The sequence below is a fragment of the Melospiza melodia genome, chromosome 6 (assembly GCF_035770615.1).
Source record: "Melospiza melodia melodia isolate bMelMel2 chromosome 6, bMelMel2.pri, whole genome shotgun sequence".
NCBI classification, from domain to species: Eukaryota; Metazoa; Chordata; class Aves; order Passeriformes; family Passerellidae; genus Melospiza; species Melospiza melodia.
The window spans coordinates 6,338,305-6,355,868 of record NC_086199.1 but is presented as its reverse complement, the minus strand read 5'-3'; the positions used below and the strand labels follow the sequence as shown (position 1 = coordinate 6,355,868).

At 41.1% G+C, this 17,564-nt stretch overlaps 1 protein-coding gene across 1 annotated transcript in view; it reads right to left on the bottom strand.

Moving 5' to 3' along the window:
- HIF1A (hypoxia inducible factor 1 subunit alpha) overlaps positions 1 to 17,564 on the bottom strand; it is a 35,354-nt gene that overhangs the window by 5,890 nt on the left and 11,900 nt on the right. The window contains exons 2-13 of the mRNA XM_063159757.1: positions 13,775 to 13,965; positions 12,690 to 12,835; positions 12,511 to 12,595; positions 9,176 to 9,288; positions 7,941 to 8,143; positions 6,209 to 6,315; positions 5,875 to 6,022; positions 4,766 to 4,986; positions 4,301 to 4,581; positions 3,669 to 3,791; positions 3,032 to 3,444; positions 2,111 to 2,219 (exon numbers count right to left, since the gene is read on the bottom strand). Coding sequence (XP_063015827.1) covers positions 2,111 to 2,219; positions 3,032 to 3,444; positions 3,669 to 3,791; positions 4,301 to 4,581; positions 4,766 to 4,986; positions 5,875 to 6,022; positions 6,209 to 6,315; positions 7,941 to 8,143; positions 9,176 to 9,288; positions 12,511 to 12,595; positions 12,690 to 12,835; positions 13,775 to 13,965 — 2,140 coding nt within the window. The remainder of the gene's footprint in view (positions 1 to 2,110; positions 2,220 to 3,031; positions 3,445 to 3,668; positions 3,792 to 4,300; positions 4,582 to 4,765; positions 4,987 to 5,874; positions 6,023 to 6,208; positions 6,316 to 7,940; positions 8,144 to 9,175; positions 9,289 to 12,510; positions 12,596 to 12,689; positions 12,836 to 13,774; positions 13,966 to 17,564) is intronic.

Genomic DNA, 17,564 nt, shown 5'->3' with positions numbered 1-17,564 from the left:
AGATACAGAGATTAGGAAGCTGTAAGGGATTCATGTAATTGGGATAAGGAAGAAGAAGCTGCCACTGAAACAGATGGGATGGAAAGAAAAAGCACCATCTTAGTATCAAGTCTGCTGGCAAAAGTACTTGAATCTGCAAAGTTTGGTCTTGTTAGTGACACTGACTGCTGCAAAAAGAGGAGAAGGTATTTCACAACACTGCCATTTCCCTCAAAATAGTGAGGAACATATGTCTGCAGGTTAGAAAACACCTGTGTAAGTCAAGGGAGCAGCTGTGTAGTAGAAGTTATAGTTAACTCAGAGCTGCAGCTCATAGTGAGATTAGTCACCTACATTGCTGCTGCTTATTTTTTACCAAAAATGCATTCCAGCCCTACATGTTAAGAAGATTTGGCTTGTAACTGTTCCCATGTAGTGATTTAAATCATTATTTTATAAACTCACTATAACACAATATTTTATCATCTTACTATATCTTGTCCTTGTCTAATTCTCCTGTTTTCTAGGAAGCTAAAGTAATATTTTACTTTGGTCTCCACTTATTTTCACTCTTGCAAAATACATCCCACTTCCCTAGAGCTAAAAATTTGTGGCAAGTGTTTGTACAGCCCTAGAACAGCATATATTCTAAGCTTGGATTTAACATCATTTTTCTGCTTGTGTGAAAGGCCTGTATATCCTCCCAGAAATCCATTGTGGAGACAGAAGCCAAACAACAAAAGCACTTCTTAAAATAACTTCACTAAGACCCAGCTTCATGGAAATCCAGCTTCTGACTCTGAGAAACCATCACAATATTTGGAACACTTTTGTCAGATACAGACAAAAGAAAAAGTTTAGCAAAAGATGAAGTCTGAACCTGTAAGCATGAAACTGGCACTAAGCACAGAAGCCTGAACACTATTCCAGCAGTTCACACTGAACTGCTTGTGTTCTGTGCATTTAATAACATTCCATAGTGTTTTGAATATTTTACCAGCAAAACTATGAGCTGTAGCACCCTTGCATGAGAAAAGGGCAGTGGAAAGCAATAACCTTTCTTGCAGAGCTGTGAATTCTTACAGGGCTTCTGGAAGCAGCAGAACAATGTGCATGGAAGTGCAAAGCATTTAACAAATGAAAACAACCACATAGAAATGGCATAGAAAAACTGATTTGTCTTATGCCCAGACTGGAATGCTAGAACAGGAGTAAGGAGGGTTCAGAGGAAAAATAATCCTGCACTGTAAGATAGGGTAGATGACTACAACTAGGAGGTGGCCCAGCAGAGAAACAAAGAAGCTCAAAGGCTACACTGCCATACAGGAATTAAGACTAAGACTTCTTAAAACTTGACAAGTGGGAATTTGCAGTGAAGATGATAAAGAACAGTGTGCAATGGCAAAGCTCAAGGTTTCAAAATACTGAGAACTGACAGTGAGAGACAAAGATTATGGAGACAAGGTACCCTTGCAGAAAATAACAAGCTGGACAACCCCCAATCAAGTGACACAAATGTAGGACTATGTGCAAAGTTTCTTTCGAATAGCTGGGACAGATGAGGATGAGCTATTCCCAAGTGCCCACACTAATACTAGAGAGAGCATGCATGAAGGGAGGGGCAGTAATAGACATCAGCTAGGTTATTAGAGGAGCTCTCTTCCCTCACAGTTCAGATGGTCTTATCTGATTAAGCAAAGGAATCTCAGACCCAATGGAAAAATAAAAGCATAGGAAGAAGCCTAAGAACACTAATCTTCAGTGTTGACAAATGTGAAAACTGAGTTTGAATTCAAAAGTTAAATAAGTACAGCAATTACACATTTAAATGTGATGTCTTACACTTGTGCATATTCTACTAAAGAAACACATATGTTCACAGAAGAGTATCTTCTATCTAATCAAGAAATGCACATGGGTGTAGAGGGCCCTTTTGAAAAGTTGACAGTAAAAGAGAACCGAAAGTGGAGTATCTGCATATATAGATCTATTAAAATTTCACTATCAATTATCTCTCATCCCAAGATTCCAGTGCTTACCAACAGCTTAACTCAGAAGTCTGCACTGATGCCTCATTTCAGAAATTGCAAGGTTAAAAGTGAATATTTTAAAATGGTAAAACAAAACTCACAATTCCAACTGCCTGAAAAAGTGAACCATCATGTTCCATTTTTCGTTTTCTCTGAGCATTATGCAAAGCTAGCATCTTTGGATTTAGTTCTTCATCCAGTGCAGTAGATCTAAGAAAAATTGATTCAGGCTGTTAAGACGTTTCTACTTTCCTTGAGCCATTCTTCTTTGGTGGACACTTTTATATAAAACATCACAGAATTTATGAGCTCCACTACTTTTTGTTCATAAATTGACTTATTTTAGCAATCATTTTCTATGAGCATAGCAAATACTAGCCTTTAATCTTGCTGTGAAGCTCAGAATGAGTTTTAACAAAAATTTTTAAATCTGCAGAAAAAAAGCATAAAAGTTCAACAGTTCACTATCAACAGAAAAAAGGGAAGGAAGGGTGAGGGAAAGTCTACTCTGAATATTTCTATGTACAGATAAATCTTTGACATATCACAAATCTCATGGTTGACTTAATATAGTTTTCTATTGTGATAACTAAGTACTACAGGCACCACAGATCATCACAAAACACATTTAGTTTGAAAAGCAATATCTATTGCTTGTAGATATCTGTACACCTGATATCTGCAGTATCTGCAGCACAGACTGTAGTTGCCTCTTACCTCTAACACAGTGGACAAGGAAAGCACCAGAAACATTGTATGGGTGTAACTACCTGAATTGCCTGCGTTTTTATAAATGCTGCACACCAGGTACAAGAGTAGAATAGAATTTTGACATGAGGTGCTTAGGTAAAGGCTACCATGAAATTACCTTTAGGGGAGTTTACTATTAAAAAAGGACTCATTTGACATGTCCAAATTTAAACGTCTGTGAAGAACGCTGAGGATGAACACACAACAGCTGGCAGAACTGATATCTAATTCCTTGAACAGACACCACAGCTTAGGCTGCCCTTTTAAAATACCTTTCATTGAGAGTGACTGTTAGCAAGCTGGGTGCTCCTGGAGAAGGCTTTTCCCCCTGCTCCACCGTTCCCTTCCCTGCCCTGATGGGCGAGGCAGTTCGACTCCTGCTGCCCGCGTAGGGCGAGGCGGGGGCGCTGCCGGGCTCGGGGCCCCCGCGCGGGGGCGAGGAGGGGACCACGATGGGCTTCACCTCATCCCCGTGCTCTGCTGGCTTCAGCTTCACCTCCTCGGGGCTGGCCCCGCCTGCCTGGCCCTGCTGCTGCTGCTGGAACAGGGGGATGCTGCTGCCTGCACTCTGCGAGCTGGACGAGCTGCTGCTCTCCAGCGGGGACAGCTGATCGAAGGAGCGCAGCTGGAAGTCGTCATCCATCGGGATGTACGGAGCCAACATCTCTAAATCTAAATCCGTTTCCTGGAATGGACAAGAGGGGGAACTTAGCAGTGTGGAAGAAACCTCAGCTAGGACTTCATCAAGGCTTTTCCTTTTACTAAATCCTTAAATTTTTATTTTTTTTTTTTTTATGTTTTAATCAAAATATTACACAAAAAGGGAAGGAGGTGCCTAAAAACATTCAAAAAAGAAAATAATTACACTCAAAATTCTTTATCATCTTATTCTAAGTTACTGTACATTACCTGAGTAGAGAATGGATTTTTTGCTTCTGTATCTATGGCAAAGAGTTTCTCCACTAATTCCAGTTTGAATTCACTGGCCATATCATTATCCACATCAAAGCAGTAGTCGTTGGGACTACTGGGCTGTGAAAACATTTTGAACACAATTTTAGGTTTCTGTCACTGCAACACTTGGCATTGTTACCTACAGATTCTCTGCAAAATGTTCTAATGTAGAAACTAATCCCAAGCTGTAGCTGCACAAAATTAAAATGGGAGAGGAAAACACATTTACACTCAAATTTACCCCACCAGGGAAGCATTGCTTAACTGAAACCTGGAAGTAGCCTCTACAGGAATTCACTGCAAATACTTTGCTGTTTAGGGAAGCTGTATCTGAACCAGCTGAACAAAAAAGATCAATCCCAAGCTCTCCTTATTGCTGTCAGATAGTATTGCAGACATTTGCAAGACTCACTTTAATGAAAAGATATGACAATTTATCAGTTTCCTCAGATCATGGTGTGAGCTTAAGTCATAAGGTAGAAATAATTTCCAATTCCTGTCCTGGCTGCATCCTTAACCAGATCTGCCCCACAAGGCCCAACAGCACATCCATTTTAATGACAGCATATCCAAATGACAACACTCACCTCAGGTGAACTTTGGCTGGTACTTGCATCAGAAGGGCTGGTTGGTTGTTCTTGCACCTGAGGCATGGTAAAAGAAAGTTCGAGTGTCTCTGTGTTTGGCTCCAGCTTTGATACAACTTCTCTATTGAGTGCAGGATCAGCATTGCTACGAAGTGGCTTTGTAGTTTCAGAGGCAGGTAGTGGGGACATTGCCATATTTATATTCTGCAATTTCTCACTGGATGAGGGGAGCATTACATCGTTATACAAAGGAACTTCATCACATTGTTGTTCATCAGACTCTATAAAAATTAAAAGAAACCATCAACCTAAGTAACAGTACTGTGTGTGTCTATGGACCTCATTAAATTGAAACAGCAGCTGAAATACCACTGGGCAAGTGGTACTGGGAGGTTATTTTATGAAATCTATTATAAAAAGTAACTTTGCTAATTAACATGCTCTCCAATTTAAACACACACCCACCATTACTGCTGAAATCTAGAGAGATAATTGTGTCTCCAGCAGCTGGGGCTAGCACAGTTAAAGCATCTGGTTCCTGTTTAAGTTTTTCAAATAGGCTGTTGGTATCATCCAGGTCATCTTTACTGAATATTTTGGTCATTTTCATGTCAGGAGACTCCACTGGTTTCAGCATACACTCAGTTTGTCCAAGGGAAAAAATTAAGTCCTTCTGAACAATTCCACTGTCAGACAGAGAAGAAGATGACTGTTAAAGAACAGCTAAAAGCAATAAGTTCTGGACTAATAGCTTTGTAGGTTGAAACCCACCCACTCTCCCCACCCAAAAACCCCAAACCAAAACAAACAAAAAACACCCCACCACACATATCCCACAAAATTACCAGGATAAGAGCTTTAAGAATTTATTTTGTTACTCATTCTTTCCTCAAAAGTAACAGACAAAGCAAGCACTAATTGTGGTGCAATCATAAAAAGGTAACAAACAAAAACATGCTTTTCTGAAAGCATTGAAAAAGGAAAAGATTTTTTAAAGAGGAAAAAAAGATATTTCCTAAACAGCTTTTCTTTGCTTTAAATGAATGTGCAATATCTTGCTAGACTTATATTGGGACATTCACTGTAGTTTAGAAAAACTAATTTAGGATTATTAGACATTTGCAGAAGAATAGTCAACCAGTCTGCCCTGAGCTGAAGCTTTCAACTAAAAGAGGAGTTCTCAGGAAGAAAAAGATAGATGGGATTGAAAATGACACCACTACTGCTGCTCTGACTCCATGACAAAGTTGTTGGTGGAATTAACTGCTCCAGACTTGGGACAAAGATTAGAGAGTTGTCTAAAATGCAAATGCTCAAATGCTTCCAATCATACAGAAGAGGCTGGTTCTACACTCATTTTTCTGCAGAGATCATCTACTGACATCACTAGACCAAAAAAGCATTTTGTTCTCAAATACAATTTCTAATCCTAGGACTGGCAGTATTCTAAGAAAAATTCCACTAGTAGGGAACAGTACCATCATAACACACTCAGCAGGGAAGTGTGCCATCAGAATCTGACTTGGTCTTCACTAAAAACGATGACAAAGAACACTGAAGTCCACTCAACTTACCTCAACACATAGTTCACACACACTATGCACTGTGGCTGAGAATTCTTAGTGTTGTATATAACAGTTGCTTGAGTTTCAACCCAGACATAGCCACCTTGTTTGGCCAGCATTCTGTACTGTCCTGTTGTCACCTGCCCTTTTGTGAACACTAAAAGCAGAAAGAACACCAGCTTCAATTACAGGCAGAAAAACCCCACAAGAACTGTTTGAGGTCAGTATTCATTGCAGATTGCTATCTGCAACTAAAAGAAAGCCTTTGTTCTTCTGCTGCTTTCCCCCAGGGCTGTCTCTCATCTCCTGTAGTTTGAGGGCTTTAAATTGAGTTTTCACTTACTGTCATGGTGTGTTTTGGTCAGATGATCAGAATCCAGTGCGTGATAGTACTCATAGATTGAGCGACCCAGGAGCTCCTCTGGCTCATACCCCATCAACTCTGTAATTCTTTAAAACAAGGGAAAAAATTGCTATGTGAAAGCAAACACTGGCCAGCACAAATACCAGAGCATTTGGATGCTTGCACATCTAGAAAAACCTTAAGAATCACTTCCACAGATATTAGCAGCAAATTTGGCTTATTGGGACTTTTCATTTTGAAATAAATTGCTATTTTGATGCTTCTTTAAAAGAGAAATTTCAGTAGGCATAGGATTTTACTTGTCGCTGAGTATTTATAAATCATGTAGTGGGGATAGGATTAAACAAATCCCTTCTTTTTAGACATTTTTGTCTTTTTGCTTCAGGGTAGACCAGCTACTTACAGACCAGCTTAGGCAAACATGAGAATTTAACAAAATAATAAAGATACACTTCAACAGCTTTAATCCTGTAACTTAGAGAAATAGGAATCAGATTTACTCTTCCCACTCAAGCACTAGGCCTGCTTTTAAGGCAAGTGGGATTTCTTTAGTCTCTAGAGGGCAGTGCTAACCAGGGAAGTGCTTCTATTTTGCCCCATTCTAGATGCAAAAAGTGACCAAATAAGTACCTTTTATGTGACACCATCAGTCCTAGAAAGGTTGTTACTGCAGAGGTCAGAAATTACCATGTATCAACCTCTTCCTGCATCTAACTGCAACAACTAACTAGAAATTCACTTTTGTTATAAAGGAATAGGTAGTAACAAATGACACCAAATTAAAAACAAACAAAAAAATGAAACAAACCAACCCCAAACAAAAAAACTTGAGCTATTTCCTTCATTTGCATTTATCAAATTTATCAAGCTAAGTTCCCAGAGGATAGGAAAATCAGTCTGATGTCTGACTACACCCCTGATTTGCACCAGAACACAAAATCTCATTTTTCAACAGCAGATGTATTGCATTAAAAGTACAGCTGAACATCTGGGGTTTTTTTGATAGAAGAAAGCAGACACTGATCCCCTGAGGAAGGGAGAGGGGGGGAAGCAGTAGCAATAAAATACATCTGACAAGTATTACACACATACTCTTTTCTGTCACCAGAATGCCCCATCTTTGACAAACCTAAAATCCTGCTTTATCAGTGTCTGGAAGAATCCACTCATTTCAATTTAAACCACTGCCACTATAGTAAAGACCAGTTTGAAGAGGCAGTTAAGTGAAGGCAAAGGATTTATTCATAGAATCCTAGAATGGCTTGGGTTGGAAGGCACCTTCAAGACCATCTTGTTCCAAACCCTTGCCATGGGCAGGGACACCTTTCACTGGAGCAGGCTGCTCAGAGCTCCATCCAGCCTGGCCTGGAACACCTTCAGGGATGGGGTAGCCACAGCTCCTTGTCAAGAATTTCTTCCTAATATCTAATCTAAACATGCCCTCTGTTTACAACCATGGTCCTGTCACTGTCTGCCTGCAGAAAACATCATTTTCCCTCTGTTATTCTGAAGTGATAACCCTGTATCCTCCTTAGATCTAAAAATCTGGCTTTTAAAGCATCCTGATCAGTTAGGAAAAGCCCAAAGCATGCCATCAATGACTGCATTGTCAAGATAAATCAAATTATTGAGAAAAACACTAGCCAACATGTACCAGCCCTGCAAATGTTCCAAATGAATGACTTTTTACAGTATAAATCATACACATTACCTTTCATCACAATAAGAAAATTTCATATCCAGACTGTGACGACTGAGGAACGTTTTACTGTCCAGGGGGACCTCAATGTTTGATGGGTGAGGAATAGGTTCACAGATCAACACCAGGCAGGTCATGGGAGGCTTTTTGTAGCCACAGTGGCTCTGGTTCCCACACGTGTCGTACACACGGATGTGGCCAGTGCAGTGCAGCACCTGCAGGGGAGTTGGGGTTTAGAAAGAAACAAGGTTTGCTCTGTCAGAAAACACAATCCTGTTTCCACCAGCACACCCAGAGCCAAGTCCTTCCCCATCCCACCCCTTAAGGGAGGGCTGGAGGAGAGCAGTGTCCTCCCCCTCCTCCTCACCCCACACTGCTAGGATGGGTTCACAGCCCAACTCCTTCCTCAGCAACAGCAGCCACTGCTGCATTTCTGTGAACACCTCTCTAGTCACTGTAATGGCACCTCTGATGAGCAGCTGCCTCAGCAAAAGGCATCCACAATTTAAATCCTAAAGTTATGGTACGAGTAGAAACCCCCATTTTAGATATTCTGCAGAGCTGATGACACAGATCAAACACATTCTTCAATAGACAGGAACTTTTGCATGCTGTGGGGTTTTCTTTTAACCATTCTGAAGCAGAAATAGTTCACAGAGAGCAGCAAAGAAGTTGTTTGATCCAGAAAAATCAAATTCAAATCATAAAAGAGAACTGTGAGCCATAATCCACTGGATACAGTAAAAGGTTACTTTGTCCAGAGGAGAAAATGCATTCACTGCAGAAAGTTATCAGGCTGGCCTCTTTTTGTTCCAACTGTTACAAAAGGGAGAGCCAGCAGCTTCAAAAGAATGGCATTGAAGTCCTTCAGAGAGACCTCAACTATCACATTTTCAGCGACAAATCAAAAGAAATCAGGGATCAGCATAAGTGATGTCAAGTGCTTTTTTCCCAGAGAAGGCTTTATGCAAACATATTTGGTAATTATGTTTGTAAGTAAATGACCTCTAATTTAAAATGGAAAATTCATTAAAAGAGTTTTGAAAAACTAATTTTAAAACATTGTTTCAGTTACCTCTGTGATGTAGTCAGCATTAAAATTCAGCATAATGAAGCAGAATTATTAAATTATAAAGTACTTAGTGAAATTCAAGCTCGTTACATGAAGCAAAAATGTTGAAATACAGTGTTATGACATCTGAAGAGGAAGCTGCCAAACTATGCAAATATTTCTTTGCATTAGTTACCTTCCATGTAGCAGACTTTATATTCACTGTTCTTCCCCTGCTAGTGAGTGTACACTTCATTCTGAGAAAAAAGCTGCGCTCCGTGTTCTGCTCTTTGCCCTTTTTCACAGGACCTGGCAGAAGCAAAAGCAAACCAATTCTTAAAACACTTGGATCATCTTCCAAAGGCAATAAAAAACCTCCACAGACATGTTATAGGAGTCTAAGACTAAGGGAAGATCCAAAAAATAAACTAAGAAAATTCATACATCTAATAGTACTTCTAATAATGGTATTTTTCAGAGCAAGTTTTACTATCAAGTAGATTTAAAAAAAAAAACCCTGAAGTTTCATAGAGTTTTAGAATGGTTTGTGTTGGAAGTGACCTTAAAGAGATTATCTTGTTCCACCCCTCCTGCCATGGGCAGGGACACCTTCCACTATCCCAGGCAGCTCCAAGCCCCATCCAAGCTGGCCTGGAGCACTTCCAGGGATGGAGCAGCCACAGTTGCTCTGGCACTTAAGCCTCAGCACCCTCAGTGGGAAGAATTCCTGCCCAAAAAGCACCTAACCCTTCCCTCTGTCAGTGGGAAGCCATTCCCCCTGTCCTGTCACTCCAGGCCCTTGTCCAAAGTCCCTTTCCAGCTCTCTTGGAGCCCTTGTAGGTACAGGAAGGGACTCAAAGATGTCCCCAGAGCCATTTCTTTTCCAGGGCAAACCAACCCAGGCCTCTCTCAGTCTGTCCTCACAGGAGAGGCTTTTGATGCAGCCCAGTTTCAATAATTTAAGATCAGGATTGTATTTATAGCCAACTCCACGTTCCCAGATTTCAGGAAAAAGGAGCAGGAAGAAAGAGAGACCAATTGGACATTTAATATATATTAAAATTGTGACAGAGGAGAAGAAAAACATATGTAGAATAAGAAGCCTTGTTGAGGTGCTTTCCACTGAAATGCATCAGTAATTCACTGTGAGGAGGCTCAAACCAAGCACCTTCTGGGCTCGTTGCTCCTCAGGACTGCAAGTTTCTCAATTCAAAACTAACAACTCAGCTGTTTCTATGCATCCAAGTATTTCCACGGTGATTTACACTCTTGGAGCAAACAGGGACCAAGGTTTTAGGCACATTATTAACATTCTTGGGAGGAAAAAGTTGAGAAGCCCTAACACAAATCAACATAGGCAGCACTTATTTTTTGCTTGCTACCAGCAGGCTTTAAGTGAAGTTTGTGCCTGTACAGAAGAGAACCTTGCAGAGTCAATTACTAGTTATGCTCTTGTGGGCAAAGAAAATGTAACTGATGCTATCAGGAGAGCTGCATCAGCTCACAATGTGTGCAAGGAGGAAATGCAGCAGCCAGGAGAAGGAGCAGTGGAAGAGCCAGTTTGCTGAGGCTTGCTGAAGAGCAAGGACCAAACCATGGCAGAGGGAGAAGTTTAGAACACATGAGCTCACTTCTGGTACAAGTTTATACAATAATTTGCTCTCATCCTCCACAGACAATAGTAACTATGAAATTCTTCATGGTGGCTTGCACTGCAGTCAAAATTAATTAGAAAAATGTTAAAGCCTCTATGCAAACTTGTTTATTGCTTCTAGCAGAGGCAAAGACTAAAGGGCTCAAGCATATTTTATGCTACCTTAAAATAACCTTGATAATGGAGGAAGTGGAGGAGAAACTAAAGCAGAATTCACAGAAGCAGCAAAAATTTATTTAATTCAGTAAGTTTTAAGAGTTAAACCAATCTAGAAATTGATAGCTGAAGATCACACAACATTACTGTTACCAAGTCCTGATGCATGTGGCTCTGCTTCTAGAAGCAGCTGCAAAAGATGGAGCAACTTTCAGGTCTGATTCAGCACCAGACATTATTTTTTAAAATGGCCAGCTTTGAAAGTTTAAAAAGCAGCTTCATAAAATGAGAATGCAGTTCTGTTTCTGCCAATTGCATTTATATTCACTTGCACTTGTACAGTCCCAAAGGGGAATATTTAATACTCAATTCAAAACCAAAATAATTCCACTGATGTAAGAGCTGCAGTAGAAGGCAGCCTGGGAATACCAATAAATATAAAAATGTACTATTACTACTGTAATTTAGACTTCTGTCTGCCAACGTCATTTGCAAAACAGCTTTTGTAATAATGGTTTCCAGACATCTGATTCCAGGCTGGCCAATTTAGACATGCTTGAGATGGTTTGCATGAAACTCAGTGATAGGACATTTTTAAGAATAAGCTTTTGCCACAAAAGCAGGTTTTTTTACACTGTTTTAGGGAAATTGCTCCCCCACCCCCAAGATTTATTACTGTATTCCAAAAGGGGAGGCAGGGGAGAGTCTCATCCAGCCTTAGAAACATTCTAAGGGCAGACAAATTTACAAAATGCTTACAAAAATCAAAGTCAGGCCCTTAATGCTATGGCATCTTATCAGGTCCTTTCCACTGAATTAAATAGGATGGCAACATAAGACTTAAACAAAATTTACAGTGCCACAAGAAAGCAGAGGTCAGGTTTATTAATTTACCACTATCTGAATTCAGAGTCCATATAAACCTCATTTGATGAAAGAGAAAGCAGAGGTCAGATTTTAGGCTTCTAACTACTGAGTAAAGCAGATTTGTTTGGAGACATGCAGGCTGCCAAGTCTTTATAGCCTTTATCAAATCTTTAGAAGACATAAAAGCTGTAATTCATGGGTAATTGTTAAATTTCAAAGCACACAGCACTGTAAACATGGTGTTCTGCTCCCTCAGATGGAGAAAAGAGCCAGAAATCTGTGAAAAGATACCAATTTCATGCACCAATTAAAAGGTGCAGAGAAGCATCAACCCCAAAGCCCTTTTTTGGGCTGTTTAAGTATTCCCAGATCAGTGTCTTGGTGTCCTAAAATTTAAATACAGTATTCTTTTTGTCTTGGGTATACCACCACAGCTTGCTGGAAGAAAGCATTTCTTCTCAGCTGTCCTGTAAAAGCAAGCCCAGACCAAGACAAATGCACAAACTGAGCTTCTCCATGTCCCTCTACAGCAATTGCTTAAAATCATTCTCATTCAACCTACCTCTAATTTTATTCCTCTAGGCACTTATTCTTTCAACCCTCAAAACCCCCATTTTAGTAATTAATTTTGTTAGATTAAAAAAATCTCATTTCTTCTATAATTAGGATATAGCCAAAACATTTTGGTGATTCCTGTTGTTAGTGTCTCTCAACAAGGTGCAATTTAAGATTTAAGAAATAAAAATATATTAGCTTTTGAACTCAACACCACTTCCTGGCAGATATCCAACTATTAATGCCAACAGAAACTATCCATAAGTAAATTAAATTGATTTTTTTTTCTTTTTTCTCACCATTTCTGTGTGTAAGCATTTCTCTCAGCTCCTCGTGGTCACATGGATGAGTGAAATCAAATACACTGTGCCCCGTCAACTCAAACTGCAAAAATGAACAGGTACATGGGTGTTTAACTTCACACACACACAAATGGAACAGCTTTGTGAAACAGTCTTAGGAAACGTCAGTATTTCACCTGAGTGAGTCCCATACACTTGTTCACGTTTTCAGACATGTAAATCATGTCTCCATCTTCAGACAGAACCATGACAAAGCCATCAAGAGCTTTCAAGTAGAAACAGTTCAGTTCCTTCTCCATTTTGGCTTCTGTCTCCAGCTCACCTGCAAGCAGCCACACATTTTTGTTTAAGCAAACACCAGCCATTCTTCACTTACCAGCAGCAATGACTTCTGGCACCAGTCTGCAAGGAGTCAATCTTGCAGGACCATCAAAGCCAGTATAACTCATTTAGATAAATGATCAGTTCAATTCTTCAAGCTCTAGTAAAGGTATCAGAAATCACAGAAAATCAGAGTGAGTAACCCTCTGTGCTGTTATGTATTAACCAATGAAACTTCCACCTTAAGGAAAAGGTCTATGTGGCTAAAAATTTATTACCCATCTCAAAAAGACATTCTAAACTTCTCTCAGGGGCTTTCTGGGAGAGTTTTCCAAGTCTGGCTACTGAAGTTACTCCTCCACACAGCAGAGGCAGACATGCATGAGCACAAATAACCAGCACACTGCCCATGGCAGGCTATCAGCCACAGGCTACACCCTGACTCAGATATTCCTGCACTTGGAGCTGCAGACACAACACATCCTCAGCTGACTTCACCTTCAGAGGAGCACACCACACAAACACAATTTACAAAACTACTCCTTGCAGTTTATTGTAAGGAGACACAACTATAGTTAGCTCAGTCAACCTTGAACCAAGTACCTACAGTCAAGAAAGCACAGCTGAACAAACAAGTTTAGAGGGGAAAAAGTTTAAATGAAGGAATTTAACTTTGGAGAAGGGTCAGATAAGACTGAAAAGGGCACTATAGCTATGATGAGACAGCCAGGATCACCAGAATAGAAAGGGAAAAAATGGAATCCATTGAACAGTGAATTTTTCTTGTGTCATTGCTAACAGCTGATTTCTCCTGTAAAGCCTCCCACCTTCACGAAACAAGACCACATCTAACAACACATTCATTTATTTTACTGCTGACAGCCCTTACAAACAGACTCCTCCTCAATATCCCTCCCAGAGGGTGCCACGTGTCCCTTACCAGCATCCAGCAGCTTCCTCATGCGCAGGTAGCTGATGGTGAGCCTCATGATGGAGGCCTTGTCCAGGTGGGCACTGACAGTGTGGGGCAGGGGCAGCTGGTGGGCCAGCTCATAGAACACCTCCGACTCCTTGCTCCGCCTGCACCGCGCCGCGTCCCGAGACTTCTCTTTCCTGCGTTCTGAGCTAATCCTAGAGAAACAAAGCTTGGGGTTATACAGGGAACTGAGCTCTCGGAGATGTGTGGCTTTGAAACTAAGTTGCCCAGCAGTCAACTGGAAGTTGAATAAGGTTGAGATTCAGTTTAAAAGTGCAAGTAAGTTTCAGTTTAAAAAGTGCAAGTGTAATTCTTTGTATCAACTTCTGCCCCCTGCCAGAACTAAATTCAAACACCCAGTCTTCCAACGAGATCGGTTTTTCAAAGAGACACTTCCATACTCAGAACTTGTGGATCTGTGCAAAAGTCCTTTTCAGTTAGCACACATCTTGTGAGAGGCACCACAAATTACAGAGCAAAACAATTCATGAGCTAATGATCCCTGGGACTTAATGAACCAGATTCAAAGAATCAGAGAATGGTTTGGCTTGGAAGTGACCTTCAAGATCAACCAGTTCCAACCCTCCTGCTGTGAGCAGGGACAGCTTCCACCATCCCAGGTTGCTCAGAGCCCCATCCAGCCTGGCCTGGAACACTGGAATGGAGCAGCCACAGCTGCTCTGGGCACCCTGTGCCAGGGCCTCACCACCCTCAGAGTTTCCCAATATCTCATCTGTATCTCCTCTCTTCAGTGTTGGCAAATACATACCCAAAACCCACATTTTCAGTCCTTTACCTGCTGTGGTACCCACAGTGGCAAAAACCTTGCTTAGTTTGTGCAGAAACACAGGTGTGACAATACCATGTTGGATGTGTCAGAGTCTCTTCTCCCAGCCCGGCAACCGAAGGAGTCAGAATTTTTCTGTTCTGGTTTTCAAGGTTGTTTATTTTCTGCTATCTATAACATTCTTTCCCTGACCTGCTGAGGTCTGTTCAGCAGGTCAGTCTGTGGCACATTGCCCACCTTCAGGGTGGTGTTGTCTTTTTATACTAAAAACTACATGCACTTTATTTACAATTATTTTCCAATACTATCACCTATGTTAGACAATGAGCTTCTACTCTAAACCAATCCAAAATGCCACCATCACCCAGAAGATGGAGGCTAGGAAGAAGGAGAAAGAAGGACAAGGCACAAATTCCTCCATCTTGGGACCCTGAGCCCCCATTCTAAAAACCCCAAAATTCTACTCTTCACCCTGTGACAAACTAACTATCATTCTACTTAAACTTTTGTGGCTTATAAATCCTCATATAACATTGGTAATTTTTCCATGGGTCAAAATCAAAGGCACAGGGGTCCTGGGCTCTGTGCCAAGGCCTCTGAGCCCCTGGCAGGGCCTCAAGCCATCCAGGACAGCCAGAGGGATGTCCTGGGTTCCGACAAGAACCCTTCCTGCTTATCCCATACCTTGAGTGCTGCCTTTTCAGCTTCCAAATCCTGACCCTTCAAGCCCATTCAACAAATTACAGAGCAGGTAACTTCCAGCTCAATGCTCCAGCATGATGGATCGTGTACACTCTCCAAGTTCTTCCTTTATTACCATCCTTACAAACAGGTCAGACAAGCAAGGGGACTCATTTAACATGAGATATGCTGCTTTTCCAAGCAGTCCAGAAAGTCCCTTCCCCAAAACCATTCTGTGATGTTTCCATGATTCGCTTTCTCCAGAAAAGCCCCTTCCAGAGTCTCCCCTGTCCTGGAAAACAACACCTCACTCTCCTTCCACTGCCTCACCCAGAACACGAGGTAAAGAGCAGCTCATCAAGGGAAAGCACTGAAACAGTTAAGACTGTGAGTAACAGGGAGAATTCCCCCTTTTCTCAACACCCACACCAGGTCACTTCTGCCTCATGCATTTGGGCAGATGAGTTTTGAACTAAATATTTTCACACAGGAGCTCCAAATTTTTTCACACATGCAAAGAACTCAGTGGTGCTGTGATCCCTGAGGAAATAAATGTGCTTTTATTTTTAAATTAACAATACAAAACCACACACTATTATTGTATTAAAGTTTTCTTTTATGTATTTAAACTACTATTGTATTAAGGTTTTCTTTTTATGCATTTAAATCTTCTGAAGGCACCCTGTCTTCATTTTGTATTCACCTGAGATATAAAAGGCAGCTGCAGTTTGGGAATTACTTTTTTTAAGATTTCACAAGACTTAAAAGCCATCTACTACCACTGCCAAATTCACACTGCTAAGTCTGTGGATCTGTGCAAAAGTCCTTTTCAGTTAGCACACATCTTGTGAGAGGCACCACAAATTACAGAGCAAAACAATTCATGAGCTAATGATCCCTGGGACTTAATGAACCAGATTCAAAGAATCAGAGAATGGTTTGGCTTGGAAGTGACCTTCAAGATCAACCAGTTCCAACCCTCCTGCTGTGAGCAGGGACAGCTTCCACCATCCCAGGTTGCTCAGAGCCCCATCCAAGCTGGCCTGGAACACTGGAATGGAGCAGCCACAGCTGCTCTGGGCACCCTGTGCCAGGGCCTCACCACCCTCAGAGTTTCCCAATATCTCATCTGTATCTCCTCTCTTCAGTGTTACCAAATACATACCCAAAAAACACATTTTCAGTTCTTTACCTGCTGTGCTACCCACATGGGCCAAAACCTTGCTTAGTTTGTGCAGAAACACAGGTGTGACAATACCTTGTGTTGGATGTTGGAAGTACAAATGCCTTGACACATGGGGGAAGTTTAATAATCCATGAAAAATACAGAATAAGCTATCAGAATCTCTTTTACAATTACCTTCCTTTCTACCAACTTGGTAAAATTGTGTGCCATGCCCACCATCCTCTCCTCCTACTCCTGCCACTGCCAGCAGAGAAAAACTATTTCTGTGGAATGAGAAACATTAATTGTTTGACATAATAGCAATAAAGACCTTTGGAAAACTAACTTGTGGGAATTATAGTTGTAAAAAACTCTGGACATACAATAGTCCCATTGATTCCTGTGAATACAAACCCATGTCCCTTAGAATGGCAGCCTAAAATATTTGACAATATTTCCCCATATTGAAGATTTCTTCACATTGAATTTCCCTGTGACAACAGTGTTCCTGTTGTAGTGATGGATATCTTGGTCTGAGAAGCTTGAGGCTCCTGACATACAGGTATATCTGGAAACAGCCATTACGAAAAGTCTGACCTTTAACAATACTGCAGAAATATTTTAGCTATTTAACCTGACTGATTAAACATTTATTACTGAAAACAGGCCTCAAGTACCTTTTCTCTTGGTGGAAAACCAAGGGTGGAGGGGGAAAAAAACATCTGGATTCTCTTTGTCCTCTTTCTTGAACCACAGATTTCACTGTAACTCCATTTTGCCAAAGGTATTTCAAGGTAACTGTCGTGGTTTAACCCCAGCCCACAACTGAGCACCACAAACCTCTTTGCTCACTGCCTGTCCCACCCTTGTGGCATGGGGAGGAAAACTGCAGTGAAGGTAAAACCCACGGGTCAACTTAAAAACAGTTAAAAGTTGAAACAAAATAATAATTGCAGTGACAAGGGATACAATAAAGAAAGAAACAAGACTCAAGAGAGACAAATGATGCTCGATGTAATTGCTCACCCACCCTCTGACTGATGCCCAGCCCGTCCCAGAGCAGGGACCAGCACCTCCCAGCCACCTCCCCCAGTTCACTCTGTGCTTGGGAATGTCTGTTT